This window comes from Myotis daubentonii, chromosome 12 (assembly GCF_963259705.1).
Source record: "Myotis daubentonii chromosome 12, mMyoDau2.1, whole genome shotgun sequence".
NCBI lineage: Eukaryota > Metazoa > Chordata > Mammalia > Chiroptera > Vespertilionidae > Myotis > Myotis daubentonii.
The window spans coordinates 62,135,855-62,151,692 of NC_081851.1; the positions used below are offsets into that span (position 1 = coordinate 62,135,855).

The 15,838-nt window shown below is 37.0% G+C and overlaps 1 protein-coding gene across 2 annotated transcripts in view; it reads left to right on the forward strand.

Moving 5' to 3' along the window:
- The window catches only part of HEATR5B (HEAT repeat containing 5B), an 83,554-nt gene that overhangs the window by 10,313 nt on the left and 57,403 nt on the right, over positions 1 to 15,838 (forward strand). For both annotated transcript variants that reach the window (XM_059660096.1, XM_059660097.1), the window contains exons 7-16: positions 1,729 to 1,886; positions 2,823 to 3,072; positions 6,634 to 6,789; positions 7,272 to 7,522; positions 9,041 to 9,152; positions 9,366 to 9,518; positions 10,128 to 10,227; positions 10,557 to 10,666; positions 11,754 to 11,917; positions 12,657 to 12,832. In XM_059660096.1, coding sequence (XP_059516079.1) covers positions 1,729 to 1,886; positions 2,823 to 3,072; positions 6,634 to 6,789; positions 7,272 to 7,522; positions 9,041 to 9,152; positions 9,366 to 9,518; positions 10,128 to 10,227; positions 10,557 to 10,666; positions 11,754 to 11,917; positions 12,657 to 12,832 — 1,630 coding nt within the window. The remainder of the gene's footprint in view (positions 1 to 1,728; positions 1,887 to 2,822; positions 3,073 to 6,633; positions 6,790 to 7,271; positions 7,523 to 9,040; positions 9,153 to 9,365; positions 9,519 to 10,127; positions 10,228 to 10,556; positions 10,667 to 11,753; positions 11,918 to 12,656; positions 12,833 to 15,838) is intronic.

Below are 15,838 nucleotides of genomic sequence, written 5' to 3' on the forward strand. Positions count from 1 at the left end.
TTCATGTGACATCTCCTGTGGCTCCCAATCTCATGGAGATGCTTCAGGGACAGTGGTGTGTAGAGCTGAGCAGAGCCAGCTGTGCTGTGTCCTCACCCCTACTCCATATCTATAGAGAAGGAGAGTCAGATGTTATAGAGTCAAGTCCTAGCTCCTATGTTTATTAGTTGTGAAACCCCTTGAGCTTTGTTCTCTTCATCTTTAATAATAATTATGTTGCCCTACCCAGTTTGGCTCAGTGGATAGAGTGTCGGCCTGCAGACTGAGGGGTCCCGGGTTCGATTCCAATTAAGGGCATGTACCTTGGTTGTGGGCACATCCCCAGTAGGGGGTGTGCAGGAGGCAGCTGATCGATGTTTCTCTCTCATTGATGTTTCTAATTCTATCCCTCTCCCCTCCTCTCTGTAAAAAATCAATAAAATATATATTTAAAATAATAATAATAATAATTATGTCAGTCTGTGAATTAGATGATGACGATGACAGGTAACATCTTTTTAAGTGCTCTGTGCCAGACATTGAATTAAGCATACAACAGAATTGTTTATTTAATCCTCACAAAAGACCTGTGAATTGTAAGTACTGTTGTTATTGCCATTTTATAAACAAGATATTTGAAGTTTAGAGAGATCATATAATTTTTGTTTAAGTGTTGTGTTAAGTGTCAGAGCTGAAATTTAAAATTCAGGCGGTTACATTCTAAAGCCTACATTCTTAATCATGAGCTCTATGTCTCTTCAGAATTTTTGTGAAGATTATATTCGCTACTATATATATGTGAAAGGACTTCATAAAATATGAACCTGTATACCAAAGATGGCCAGACAACTGTAATCCAGTGACTTTTTTTTAATCCTCACCCAAGATATATTTTTTCCTTTGATTTTTCAGACAGAGTGGAAGGGAAGGAGGAGGGGAATGGGGAGAGAGAGAAACATTGGTGTGAGAGAGACACATTGATTGGTTGCCCCCGCATGAGCCGTGACTGATTCGGGGATCGAACCTGCAACCAAGGTACGTGCCTTGACCAGGAATCGAACCAGAGACCCTTCGGTCCGCAGGCCAACGCTCTAACCCCGTGGTCGGCAAACTGCGGCTCGCGAGCCACATGTGGCTCTTTGGCCCCTTGAGTGTGGCTCTTCCTAAGCCTTAGGAGTACCCTAATTAAGTTAACAACAATGTACCTACCTATATTGTTTAAGTTTAAAAAATTTGGCTCTCAAAAGAAGTTTCAATCGTTGTATAGTTGATATTTGGCTCTGTTGACTAATGGGTTTGCCGACCACTGCTCTAACCCCTGAGAAAACCGGCTAGGGCTCCAGTGACATTGTAAGGCATTGGTAACTGACGGAGTTTCTTTGTGTCCATCTCAGTTTTGGGAAGGAAGCTGTCTGTGATCAGTTAGTATCTGCTGTGGGTATATGCTTTGTCCTTGTGTTACACATATTGAGGTTGCATCATTATTAGACTGTTCTGTCATAGATTTATTGAATTGATTTTGATTTTTAGTTCTTTCTATTCTTAGCATTTTTGCTTCAAATTGAATTTATTTTTATAAGTACATTGTCAATTTTAAGAAAATAGGAAAATTCAATGGCCTTATCTCCTTTGTGGTAACTTAGGTATGCTTAAAAATAATTACTTGACTTTTCAAGCTAGATTATTAGAAAGTTTTATTTAACTTATAACAAACTATTTTGTTTATAATTTTACTTTTCATCCTGAAAGTAATGCGCCAGAATGTGAAGCGAGCGACATTTGATGAAGTCTTAGAACTCATGGCCACAGGATTTCTGCGCGGAGGGTCAGGTTTCTTAAAGAGTGGTGGAGAAATGCTAAAAGTTGGAGGGTCTGTTAATCGTGAAGTGAGAGTTGGAGTCACACAGGTTTGTAATACATGTATAAAAGAGTTCTGTTCATATCATTGTGAAAATTCATGGAGGACTCTTACTAAGTATAGTACAGACACAGATTTTTAATCTTGTCTGGTTTCTTTCAAAACATTTCTTTTACGAAATGAATGAATTACATTTAAAATCCAAATTGCATGCTTATATGGCAAGGTTAGATATTTAATGATATATGAATAAGCCTATGTCTACTATTTATATAAACATTTAAGAAAATTTTACTTTTTAGAAAATCAGATGTGAAATAATTCTGTTGTAATTTAAATGTTATTTAGGTAGCTTGAGACATTTAGATTTTAATTTTGATCACTGATCCTGTAGCTAAAAATATTGGTTAATACTTTGGGTTTTCATAAATTGTTAATCACCAATGTAATTCTGAAATTAAACCTGACTTAGAATTATAATTTTAAAATAATAACACCAAGTAAGATGTTATGGTTAATGATCTAATAAAAATGCCTAATAAGATGAAATATTTCATTGTGATTTTAGTCAAAATCACTTCAACTACTTCTTTTTCCTGAAACAAGTGTAAATAGAAGTAACCATTTTTTATCTTGAAGTCAAAAGCAAGTGATTTGTAGCTCTAGGTCTGTATTTATTTAGTGTGTTAGGGTTTTCTTATTCCTATAACCTATTACCTTCTTCATAACCAGGATAAATTCAGCTTCCCTTTCATCCTTTACCACTCACTGTGTTCTTCACAAAGCTATTGTCTTAACTATGTCAGTCAAAGAGAATTCCTATACTAGAAGTACTAAAAATGTCTCATGTTTTAAATTCTCTGTATTTTAATCTCAAATATAATTTATTTGCATGCTGTTGTCAGTTATTTCTGTGGTTGCTTTATCTGTAATTTCAGTTCATTTATAAACATGTATTTGAAGTTGTATCTTAATCTATTTATAGGCATATGTTGTTTTTGTCACAACATTGGGTGGTCAATGGTTGGAGCGTAGCTTTGCTACATTCTTATCCCACGTACTTGATCTGGTTTCTCATCCTCGGGCAACGCAAACACATGTAGAGGCTGTGTACTCAAGACGATGTGTCTCCTTTATCCTGAGAGCTACCGTGGGCAGCTTGCTAGGTGAAAAAGCCCAGATTGCAGCTGCCAAAGAAATATGCCAAGCTATTGGAAAACAGATGAAAGTAGTAGGTAAGGATTGATGTAATAATGTTATTGATTGCCTTAGTCATTTAGTTCTTTTTTATTATTAATAAACTAGAGGCCTGGTGCATGAATTTGTGCACATTGAAAGAAAATTAATTAGAAGAAATATTTTAGAGGCTGGGGAAGGAATGCGGGAGGTTGGCTCCTGGGTGTGTCCGGCCCATCTTGCCCAGTCCCTATCGGGGCTGATTGGGGCTGGCTGGCTGGGGAGGGACTATGGCAGGTTGGCCGGCTGCGGAGGGACTGTGTGAGGGCTCCAGGGTGTGTCCCGCCGGTGTTACCCAGTCCCATTTGGCCAGACCCCAGCAGCAAGCTAACCTACCGGTTGGAGCATCTGCCCCCTGGTGGTCAGTGCACGTTGGTTGGACACTTAGCATATTAGGCTTTTATATATATATAGATACCAACATCTGATTTATTTATATATTTTTCTGGGTTGTATTTTTTTTTTTCTTTTTTCTTTCTTTCATTTTTTTTTTTTTTTTTATTGCTTAAAGTATTACAAAGGGTATTACATATGTATCCATTTTATCCCCCCGCCCTAGACAGTCCCCTAGCCTCCCCTATCACTCTGGGTTGTATTTTAACAGTCATTTTATTGAGTACTCTTATTTGATATTAAAGCAACATAATTTTAGTGAAATAGTTTTTAAAGATTTTGGTAGCATGTTTATAAAATTAGGGTTTTTGTCTTATTTTAAGTACCTATACTGATTTTATAGCTCTCCCGGTACACAGCAGTATTACTTTGCTCTCTTTAAGGAATAATCAATGTGATTTTTGTGTTTGGAGCCTTTTATTTTATATATACATGTTGGTTTTTCCCCTCCCTTACTAGACTTAATATGAAGACTTGAGAAGAATAATTACAGGTGGCTTTAGCACATTATAGGATATATTGTGAAACCCCAGTAATTCATAATTAAAAGAAACCCTTTTCTAAGAAGTATCAAGTTTATAAATTTTTTAGTTTAACAAATAGTCTGAAATTCCAAAGCAGTACTTTAAGGTTTGAATAATCTATAATAATAAAAGCATAATATGCTAATTAGACCAGGCAACCTTCTGGACGAAGCTGTGGTGGTGCGGGCCGAGGCAGAGGCAGCCACTTCACCGAGGCAGAGGCAGCCGCTGCTGCGGCAGAGGCCGAGCCCCTTGCACATTTTGTGCATTGGCCTCTAGTGAGTGAGATAAAGTTCCTGCCTTTATGGAGCTTACAATTCGATTAGGAAATCAAAGCAAGTTAAATGTAAATTCTATAATGCCGGGGTCCAACCCCAGCAGGTCCAGGGGTTCCCAAAGGCATAGATGGAGTCGGCGAAGAAGGAAAGACACGGAGACAGCGTTCAGTTGATCAGCAGCCCAGTCAGTTTCTCTAGCCAAGTTCTGTTCAGGATCTCCAGCCAGGTTCTGGTTAGGATCTCCAGCCAGGTTCTGTATCCATGTTCTCTTGCTAGGTTCTCCAGCCAGGTTCTCCAGCCAAGTTCTGTAGCCATGTTCCCTCGCTAGGTTCTCCAGCCAGGTTCAGTCACCAGGTTCTAGTCAGGTTCTCTTGCTATGTTCTATCCAGGTTCTGTAGTCAGGTTCTGTCTCTAGGTTCTTCAGCCAGGTTCTCTCGCTAGGTTCTGTCTGCAGGTTCTGTGGCCAGTTTCTGTCCAGGATCTTTTGCCATGTTCTCTCCAGCGAAGTTCTTCTGTCTCTAGGTTCTGTGTAGGTTCTGTCTTCTAAGTTCTGTCTTCTAAGTTCTGTGTTCTTACGTCTGTATTTATACCAGTTGATTCCAATCCTATCAATCTCTATTCCAAAGGTTAGGGCGTTTCTTATCTCCATTCCAGGGAGTAAAGATTATGTAGCTTAAGCATGATTGTTCGTAGTTAAAGTGATTAATTACCCGCCTGGCACTTAGTTAAGAGGTTTTATTCCCTCCCTAACTTCAGGGGAAAATCCCTACCTGGGGAAACAACCTTTCTCAGAGACCTTGGTTAAAACACATAGTGCCAAGAAGGTGAGCAAACATATTAAGAACAGTATGCCATATATGCCAGGTCCCTTGAAACAGCAAGCATGGACCGGCTCCCGGCACTATAAGACAGTTTAGTTTTATCACTCTTGGTAATATACATTAACTTTAATCAGGCACATTATATTGCCTAATAGAGGTCCTTAGAAATAAGAATTTAATGAAAGATAATAATCAGTAATTTATATTTAGAGAAAATAATTTTATAAGTTTTACAAGTACACACAGTTTAGTTATAGTTTTTGTTGTTTATATCTTTGCAAACCATCTTTTAAATGTACAGGGCTAACTGAAAAATTATAAATTATGAATTAAAGGGTGCTTAAGTTAATGAGGTATACTAGTAGGTCTTTAGATATGTTAAAAGAGCAATATATTCTAGGTGTACAACTTGAAAAATCTTTGTACATTGATTCATTGAAGAAATGTTTGAGTGCCAGAAATACTACCAAATCGTGGGAGGAAAATAGTGAACCAGATACAGAGAACTACCTGTTCAGGCAGCTTCTAGTTTAGTAATCAAAGGAAGAATTCATGCATTTCAAAGTCCAGAAATTGCTAAGAAGAAAAGAGCTATTTAATTAGAGTCCATAATGTTTTAATTTATTGTATTCTATTATTCTATATTCTATATTTTATAATTTAGTAATTCATAGTGAATGCAAAAAGAGTAAGAAAGTTTTACTGTCATTTATGAGTTATTAATCTTAAGGCCATAGTAGTCATTTGATTTAAAAATCCTAAAAGCTTAATTAAATATAATGCTATATATCTGGAATTTATGGGCCAGAATGTATTCTCAATTAGTAAATTCACAAGGGATTTACAGCTGTTCTATGTTAAATACATTCCAAGTCTAGTGGACATTAAAAGGTGATGGGAGGGGGCAGCAAAGTGAATGGGGACTTTGAGGAACATTCCACTAAGAAGTTCTAAAGCCTCTTTCCTTACATATCCACTTTCTGGTCAGTAATTTGATGATACTATCAATATATAGCAGTAATAATAGTAAGTAACAATAATAGCCACTAAAATTTATAAAATATGTATTGAGGGCAGCACTGTGTTAAATTCTTTATATGCACTGACTGACTGTAACAATACTCTTCAAGATAGGCACTTAACCCTTTCAGCAGAGGAGGAACTTGACCTAGGTAGGCTGAGTATCTTGCCCAGCGCCAGATAGCTAATATGACTGGGTAAACTGGGGTTTGAACCCAAGTCTTCTTTCTCTAGAGCATGTGCTTTTGTACACTGTAGTTTGCTGCTGCTTACTAAAGTTAGGTCTTATCTTAGAAGCAGACAAAATATCTCAGTATATATGTATTAAAGCATTGTCGTGAAGTCATTAAATAATGTTTTTAGGTTACTTCACTATTATTTACATAAATTTTCTGCTGAGAAATAACAGCATACAGAGTTCTAACACTCAGGTATCAAGTAGGATGATTTAAGAATATAATTATGTAGATCAAGAAAATTATATTTAACTCACGCTCATTGATGACATGCTGCTGTGTTTCCAGAAGCAGTAGTGAATGACACTAGCAGTGAAAACAAGTCTGGAGCAGCAGACATCGCAGCCAGCCAGCATGTGATGGTCTGCGCCCTCCAGGAGCTGGGGAGCCTGGTGCAGAGTCTCAACGCCACTGCCTCCCCTCTAATTCAGGAAGCGTCTATAGGTATGATATCCACTTACGTGCAGAAATATTCTTTTACCATTTTTTAAAATCATAGTATAATCGATATTTCGCTCCTGGTTAGTTGCTTGTCATCAAATTAGCAGTTTAGATCATTTGGTAAAAGTAGAGTTTTATTTAACTTAAAATTCACTGTGATAGTATTGAATTAAATAGTGGAATAAAGTTTGGGGAAACAAATAAAAAAAGTCATGGTAGTTTTTGACTAAAATTTGCTGAATACTTTCATTTAATTTTACATCCACATTTATATTTTATTGAATGTAATTATACTATGTTCTTTGTAGAAAATGTTCCTTTAAAGTATTTTGCTATTTATGAGGTAATGTATGTGTTTTTGGCAAAGTTCGGAAAGTATGTTTGAAGCCATAATAATTATGATTTTAATTATTGTACATAGTCTTCTGTTCATGAAATTGTTTGACTTCATTAAAGAGTAATTTTTTGAGTATTTTCTTTGTTAGGACTTTTGGAGACTGTGACTTCTGTGCTTCTTCATCCAAGTATGGCTGCTCGGCTCGCTGCTGCCTGGTGCTTGCGCTGTGTGGCTGTGGCATTACCTTTCCAGTTGACACCATTTCTAGACAGGTGTGCAGAGCGGCTCAACAACCTGAAAACTTCACCAGAAGCCGTTAGTGGATACAGTTTTGCAATGGCTGCCCTGTTAGGTGGAGTCCATCAGTGTCCATTGGGCATTCCTCATGCCAAGGGAAAGGTAGGACAGAAATTCTAGACTTGCAAGTGTTTGTCATGTGGGCTTCAGTCTGTTGGAATACCTTCTGTGTTTACTGTTGAACAAGGTGATCAGAAGATAGACAACAGTTTTACTATGATATTATAAAATAGGTATTCTGCTAAAATGGAATTGACAGACTATAAAATTTGATATTTAATTATGACACAGGAATAACAAGTAGCTTTTGTTTGGTTATAGTATCATTTTATAATTTATTTTAGAGAAAAACCATAAGTAATTAATATAATTTAGAAATCAAAGCTTTTCTTTCAGCTTTTAGAAATAAAAATTCACACTGCTGTATTAAAAGATGTCAGGAGAATATGCTAATATGCTATTGCCATTATTAAGCATTAGATAATAGAGTTGAATGGGTTTTTTTTTAATCAGTTACTTTTCTTCTTTTCCTTTCTACTAACCTCCTACTACCATCATGATTTTCTTCTCAGGAATATTTTTAAAATATTATTTGCAACTTTATATAGGCAGATTTGGGCTAGATTTTAACTTCTTTTTTTCTTCTTCCGAGTTATTAGGCCCATGACCTGTGAGTTCATTCCTGTGAGTTTCATAGTTACTATTTGAATCTAGGCTTCCTTCTCCCTTTGTCATACAATTGTGTCGTGGCTGATTATCCTTGATATCTTTTTCTCCCATCTCTTCCACACACTTTCATATTTCACATTGTTCAGAGTCCCTTAGGGTCTACCTAGTACTCAGACTCTGGCAAACTCTACCCATTCATTCTAATTTCTCACTGCTCTTAAGCAGACTAGTCATCTTGCTTTCTTCAGTTTCCATGCCTTTGCTCATGCTAATCTCTTACTATAGAATTTCTCCCCTTTCTTGTTCATTCACCTGTACCAAACTTATCTATTTGTTTAGAGACCCAATTCATGTTCATCTCTTTCATGAAATCTCTTCAAAACTATTCAGTCTTTGGTAGCTTTTCTGACCACTACCACCTTTGTACTATTTGTCATTTAATTACATGCTACTTGTTACTTCCCATTTTTCCTTCGCCTTCTCTCTTTAACACTCTAAGCACTGTAAGGTTAGCTTAATGGTATTTGCATAATAGGACTTCAACAAACCTTTGAATATAGGATAATAGTACCAATAATAGTAGTTATGTGGGTACTTGGACCAGCACTGTTCTGAGTGCTTTGCTGTATGAACTTACTTAATCCTCAAAAGAGTGAAGTAGGCACTTCTCTTACTCCTGTTTTGCCAGTGAGGGACCTGAGAGAGGGAGGTTAATTTGCCCCAGGTCAGAAAGCAGGAAACAATAGGCCGACTGGCTCCACAACTCACTCTTAACCACTACGCTGTTCTGGGTCTCCTCAGAGTCATCAGTGCAATTGGGTTTGAGTAGGTCTCAAAATTGCCTCTTTAAAAACATGTTAGCAGCAACAACAAAAAGGGACAGCTTTTGTCTTAATAAAGTATATTAGCTATGTACTTTCTTATTTGATTTCTTTAACTTTTTTTTTGCAGATGGTAGTTAGTATTGCTGAAGATCTCTTACGAACTGCTACCCAAAACAGCAGGCTGTCTTTACAGCGCACCCAAGCTGGATGGCTTTTACTTGGAGCACTTATGACTTTAGGTATAATGATATTGAAGTAGGATTTTTGTCTTATTCTATAACTGTCAGTAGACAATAAAGAAAATTTAAGGTATTAATGTTAGAGATAAAGATAGAGTGAAATGCTAGCTATTATTAAAACTTGTGTGGGGCTCTTTTTAAAATTTTTTTATTGTAAAGTATGTCATATATGTATATACATGTATGATTTTGGATTTTCCTTTTCTCGGTTAGGACCATCTGTCGTTCGTTATCATCTACCGAAGATGTTGTTACTGTGGCGAAATGTTTTCCCTCGTTCTTTAAAGGAACTGGAGGCCGAGAAGGCCCGAGGCGATTCTTTTACCTGGCAGGTAACATTGGAAGGCCGTGCTGGAGCTTTATGTGGTAAGAACTGAAAAGGATGCACTTTCAGAATTTTTTTTATTACTAAAATATTTGTGAAGTGAAGGAAAAGAACTACTTAAAATTTTTATTTTAATATGTAGTAAATTTGTAATATAAACTTATATGTAAGTTTACTATATAATCTAAAGTTGGTAGACCTTTAGATTTAGAAAGAAATTTTGTAAATAATGTACACCAGTTTGTTAATTATGAGATAACAAGGGACCCAGTGCACAAATTCATGCACCTTGAAAGAAACTGTATTGAAGTACTGTAAATTTGTCAGTACACCGTGTCCACTCTTGGTTCTGTCTGGAAACTTCTTTCTTTGTAGTCATCTAGATTCATGTTGGGTTATAGATTTCTGAATTCCTACTCACAGAAATCTCCCTAAAAGTTATCTTCCCTCACTCCGTTTCTGCTGCCCACCCTTCTAGCCTTTTCTAATGATTTTTCTCTATAGTTGCAATTGGTTCTTCTTTTGGTTTTACCTGGTTTTAGAACTTTATATTTTATAATAAGAATTGTAGGTACCTTTATATAATTTTATAAATTTATTTATCCTCACAAAAACTGCTGCAAATCTGTCCTTTTGAAAATTTTATCTAGCAATGAGGAGTTTTGTTGCACATTGTCCTGAACTCCTAACTGAAGATGTGATTAGAAAATTGATGACCCCTATTGAATGTGCCATGACTATGATGTCGCAGTAAGTAAACAATCATGACAATTTCCAATTTCACATATTGATACATAGTCATGCTTTGTACTTACTTCTCTCTAGTATCATATAGGAAACACATAAAACTTTATTTTTATAAAATGACTTTCAAAATTGCAGTAATGATATATATTGAAATAAAATTGTACTTTATAATGTTTCTGTTACAGTAAAGTTGACAAAATAAACTGAATGAAAACCTAATACTTATTGAAGTACTGTAAATTTGTCAGTACAATGATACATTGCTGAAAAAAATGGTTATAAGTAATACTTATTCTAATAAGATGATACTAACCATACTTTTGATATTTTAGTATTCCATCTGTAATTAAAGCTCATGGAGCTCATCTGAAAGCTAGTGCTGCAATGGTCCGTTTAAGACTGTATGATATCTTGGCTTTATTACCTCCAAAAACTTATGAAGGTAAATATGATTTGCGGTAGCTAATAAAAGTTTTTCTTTCTTTTTTAAAAAATATTTCTTTTTTTTTTTACTTAAGAGAGGAAGGGAGAAGGATAGATAAAAACATCAATGAGGAGAGAATGATTGACCAGCTGACTCTTGCACGTCCCCTACTGGGGACCAAGCCTGCAACTCAGGCATGTGCCCTGACTGGGAATCAAACCTGGACCTCCTGGTTCATAGGTCAATGCTCAACCACTTAGCCACACTGACTGGGCTATTAAAAGTTTTTTAATGTCCCTTTCCGGTTCTTAGAGTTCTGACCATGGCTCTTCCACTGACTTACTCTGCAGAGGCAGACAACCATTTTCCTTTTCTTCATACAGACTATGACACAGCACTTACTGTGCTCCTGGCCCCTTTATGAGCCCTTTACAGGTATTAACATCTTCGACTCTAACCTCAACCTTATGAGGTGATTAACTCTATTTTATAAAATGAAGAATCTTAGGTACATATAGGTAATATAACTTGCCCAAATCTGAGAGCTAGTAAGTGGCAGAGGTTGGATTCAAACCCAGCTGGCTCATCTTTGAAGTCTATGCTTTTAATAACTATCCTAATCTACCTCATGTATATTACAAAATTTCCAATAATGTAGGAATCTGGAGGTAAACTCGTAATGAACTTGACACAAATTAAATATAATTTAAAACGTTAATGCTAAAATAAGTCATTGATTTGTTTCTAGTTCAACCATGCCCAAGAATGTTGACATGCTCTGGTTTAGTGTTTGTATATCATTGGATAATTAATAAAATAATAATCATATCATATTTAATATATTTAAAATGAACAATCTTTTCTCTATTTGAGTTTTTTTGGTTACTTTAAATAATTAGGGCTAAAAGGCACAATACAATAGTAAAAAAGGAAATACCATTATTGTATATTAAAAACAGCATTGAAATAGTTAATGCATATTTTTTTAATAGGAAATAGGAACTTTATTATTTATTTCTGTTGAACATGTTGCTATTCTTTGTGGGCAATGATTGTGATTTTCTTCAAAATTCTTCTTAATCTGATCTGAAGTTCTGTGTTTTAGGGTCTTTCAATGCACTTCTTAGAGAACTGGTGGCAGAATTCACTTTGACTGACAATTCAGCCAACACAACTACTTCACTCCTCAGATCCCTCTGTCACTATGATGATAGTGTTCTTCTTGGCTCCTGGCTGCAAGAAACTGATCATAAATCAATTGAAGACCAGGTAGTAAACCATACAGGGAACTGAAACACTTGCTTAATTGAACATGGTGGTTTTCACTTACACCATTTTATTATTACACCTTGTCACTTAAAAAGAAAATATTGTAGACTAGGGTTTAATTTTCATTGAGTTTTTTTAGACATGTAAAGATGGCTTCCTGGTGGTAAACAAATAGTGAAAACAGGTAAACAGCAATAGTTAGAATTTGGTGAATTCTTTTTATTCAATATTCTTTATATTTAGATACCCTGTGGTGTCTATGGCCAAGACCAGTTTTAGCTGGATTTTTTATTATTGGTGTTTTGTTTTGTTTTAGTTTGTTTTCTGACAGGTTGGAGAGGAATGGGAGTTAGTAGGTTGAACATTTAGAACTGTTTTGCCCATTGAATACATTACCTCGTATGTACTTTTAAAAGGAGTTACTAAAGCCTCTTTTAAAGAAATGTTTGTGGGTTTAAGTGCCTTTGCTTTGCTTTGCACATTTTAAGGTGGGTAGCATAAACATGTTTTAGAATGAACAATCTTTTTCTTAAATTTATAAAAGGTGTTACTGATGGCTTTTTTAAAAGGCCAAATTATATTTTTACCTATTTAAAATTTTTTAAACTCAATCATTCTGTTCTTCTTTGTTTTATTATGTTTTCTCCTTCCTCACCTGTTCTATTCTTCATGCCCAGTTCTTAGTAAGTGAATTTCCTAAAGTAGATTTTTGAATGATTTTCATGTCATTCTTTTGCAGCTCCAGCCAAACAGTGCATCCGGAAGTGGGGCTCTGGAGCATGACCCATCCTCCATTTATTTACGAATACCTGCTGGAGAAGCTGTGCCTGGTCCTCTTCCTCTCGGAGTTTCAGTCATTGATGCTTCCGTGGCTCTTTTTGGTGTAGTGTTTCCTCATGTTTCTTATAAACACCGGTTAGTATAAAGTCAGTCAGGTCATTTTATGTAAATTATATCCAAACTATAGATTTTCCTATCCCAGTTAACTCTGCAGTAGGGTGTATTACTGGTAAAACATTAAACTTAGACATTTAATAACATAAGGAATACATACATGATTTAAAAAATTGCATGCAAAAATATTCCACATAATTTGAAACTGTCTTTAAGATTTGGCTCTGTGTACTAGCATCTGGTATCCATTATAATAGTTCACCATTTTATAAGTAGGTTTTGATTATATCTTTAATTAAGGGCATCAGTTTGGTAAGTCTTTTGTTTGTGTTACTGAAGGAATAGTCCCCAATAACATTTGTCTGTTTGATGATCCAAGTCTAGAACTTGGGAAACTAAGGTAACTGGTTCTTTTTCTAATAGGACCTTTTGGTTTGCTATATTCTATGTCCTCATTCGCCATCCCTAAATTTAGTAGGCATTTTAAATATATGTGTGGTCATTTTCCCAAAAGGAACACAGAAAATGAATTAATGCAAAACTTTCACAGATAATTTACTTTACAAATATGCCTTAAAAATATTATTATGGAAACCAAGATGGCAGCATAGGTAAACACTGGAAATTGCTGCCTCACACCACCACTTCAAAAACACAACTGAAAGACAAAACGGACATCATCCAGAACCACAGGAAGACTGGCCTAGTGGAAATTCTACAATTAGAAGGGAAGAGAAAAGCACACTGAGACTCAGAGGTGTGGAAATAAAGTGCAGAGGTACGGAGGTGCATGTGGAAAGGACTGGCAACTGAGGACGTGGCTGTCTTTTTCATTCGGAAGGGAGACACAAGCTCCCGACTGCTCAGAATGCCAGTTCCCGGCGAGTCTCTGGGGACCCAGACTCATACAGGGAGAAACTGGACTGTCTGGCATCAGGCAGAACTTGAGGGCGGCTTTCTCTCAGAGGTGCTTGCAGCGATTACCGCAGAACAGTGAGACCCAGGGCCTCTTAGGTCAGGGCTGAGGATTAGCCATAGCTGTTTGCTCCGCCCTGTTGATTCCCTGAGACCCCACCACACCCAAGCTGTGCACAGAGGCTTTTGCATATGAGTGCCCTGGCCCTTTGCAATATGAAATTACCTAACTAACTGCAGCTGGGTCAGAGAGACCCAGAACATCCAAAAGAAGGCCCAAGGCCCCACAGCAGCTTGCATTGCTTCACAGCTGGGCCACATCTGGGTACCTCCAAACCCCAAACAAAGAAGAGGAATCTGCAGATCTCTCCGTAGCTCCTGCTGGGTGGCCTCAGGCAGAGTCTAAATTAGCACCTCCTTAGAGATCCAAGAGCCAGTGTACCCAGTGGTCAGAGTGGGACCATCGAGATTACAACTCCTCAGATCCATAAGGGACACACTCAGGGGGCAGACTCAGTGAGCACCAAAGCCCCACTGAAGCAAGTCTTGCCCCATAAGGGTGTCTCCAGCACAGAACTTCTCCCACCATAGACACAGCTGATTCTCACAGCCAATTGGCCTGGAAGTCAATTCCTCCCAGTGATACCAACTACAGTCAAGGCTTAACTACAATAAGACTGTGCACACAGCCCACTAAGGGGTGCACCAAGAGTGTCCACCACAGGTAATTGGGGAGGCTGAGCCACTGGGCCCTATAGGACACCTAGCACACAAAGCCACTCTACCAACACAGGGAAGCATAAAAAATGCGGAGACAAAGAAACAGGTCACAAATGACAGAAATGGAGGAAAACAAACTACTGAATATAGAGTTCAAAACCATACTTACAAGGTTTTTCAAGAATTTTCTAGAAACCGCCGATAAATTTAGTCAGATCCTCCATAAATCTAGTGAGACCCTCGAGGATATGAAAAAGGACCAACTAGAAATTAAGCATACATGGACTGAAATAAAAAATATTATATAGAGATCCAACAACAGACAAGAGGATCCCAAGAATCAAGTCAAATATTTGAAATACGAAGAAGCAAAAAAACGCCCAACCGGAAAAACAAAAGGAAAAAATAATCCAAAAATATGAAGATAGTGTAAGGAGCCTCTGGGACAACTTCATGAGTACCAACATCTGAATTATAGGGGTGCCAAAAGAAGAGAGAGAGCAAGATATTAAAAACCTATTTGAAGAAATAATGACTGAAAACTTTCCCTACCTGGTGAAAGAAATAGACTTACAAGTCCAGGAAGCGCAGAGAACCCCAAACAAAAGGAATCCAAAGAGGACCACACCAAGACACATCATAATTAAAATGCCAAGAGCAAAAGACAAAGAGAGAATCTTAAAAGCAGCAAGAGAAAAGCAGTTAGTTACCTACAAGGGAGTATCCATACGACTGTCAGCTGATTTCTCAATAGAAACTATGCAGGCCAGAAGTGAGTGGCAAGAAATATTCAAAGTGATGAATAGCAAGAACCTACAACCAAGATTACTTTATCCAGCAAAGCTATCATTCAGAATTGAAGGTCAGATTAAGAGCTTTACAGATAAGGAAAAGCTAAAGGAGTTTATCACCACCAAACCAATATTATATGAAATGCTGAAAAGTATCCTTTAAGAAGAGGAAGAAGAAGAAAAAGATAAAGGTAAAAATTATGAACAACAAATACATATCTATCAACAAGTGAATCTAAAAATCAAGTGAATAAATAATTTGATGAATAGAATAAACTGGTGAATATAATAGAATCGGGCATAGAAAGTGAGTGGACTGACAATTCTCAGGGGGGAAGGGGCGGGGGTATGCAGGAAGAGACTGGACAAAAATCATACACCTATGGATGAGGACAGTGGGGCGGGGGGGATGGTGAGGGCACAGGGTGGGGTGGGAACCGGGTGGAGGGGAGCTATTGGGGGAAAAAAGAGGAACAACTGTAATAATCTGAACAATAAAGAGTTAATTTTAAAAAATAATTATTATATGCCCTAACTGGTCTGGCTCAGTGGATAGAGCATCAGCCTGCAGACTGAAGGGTCCCAGGTTTGATTCTGGTCA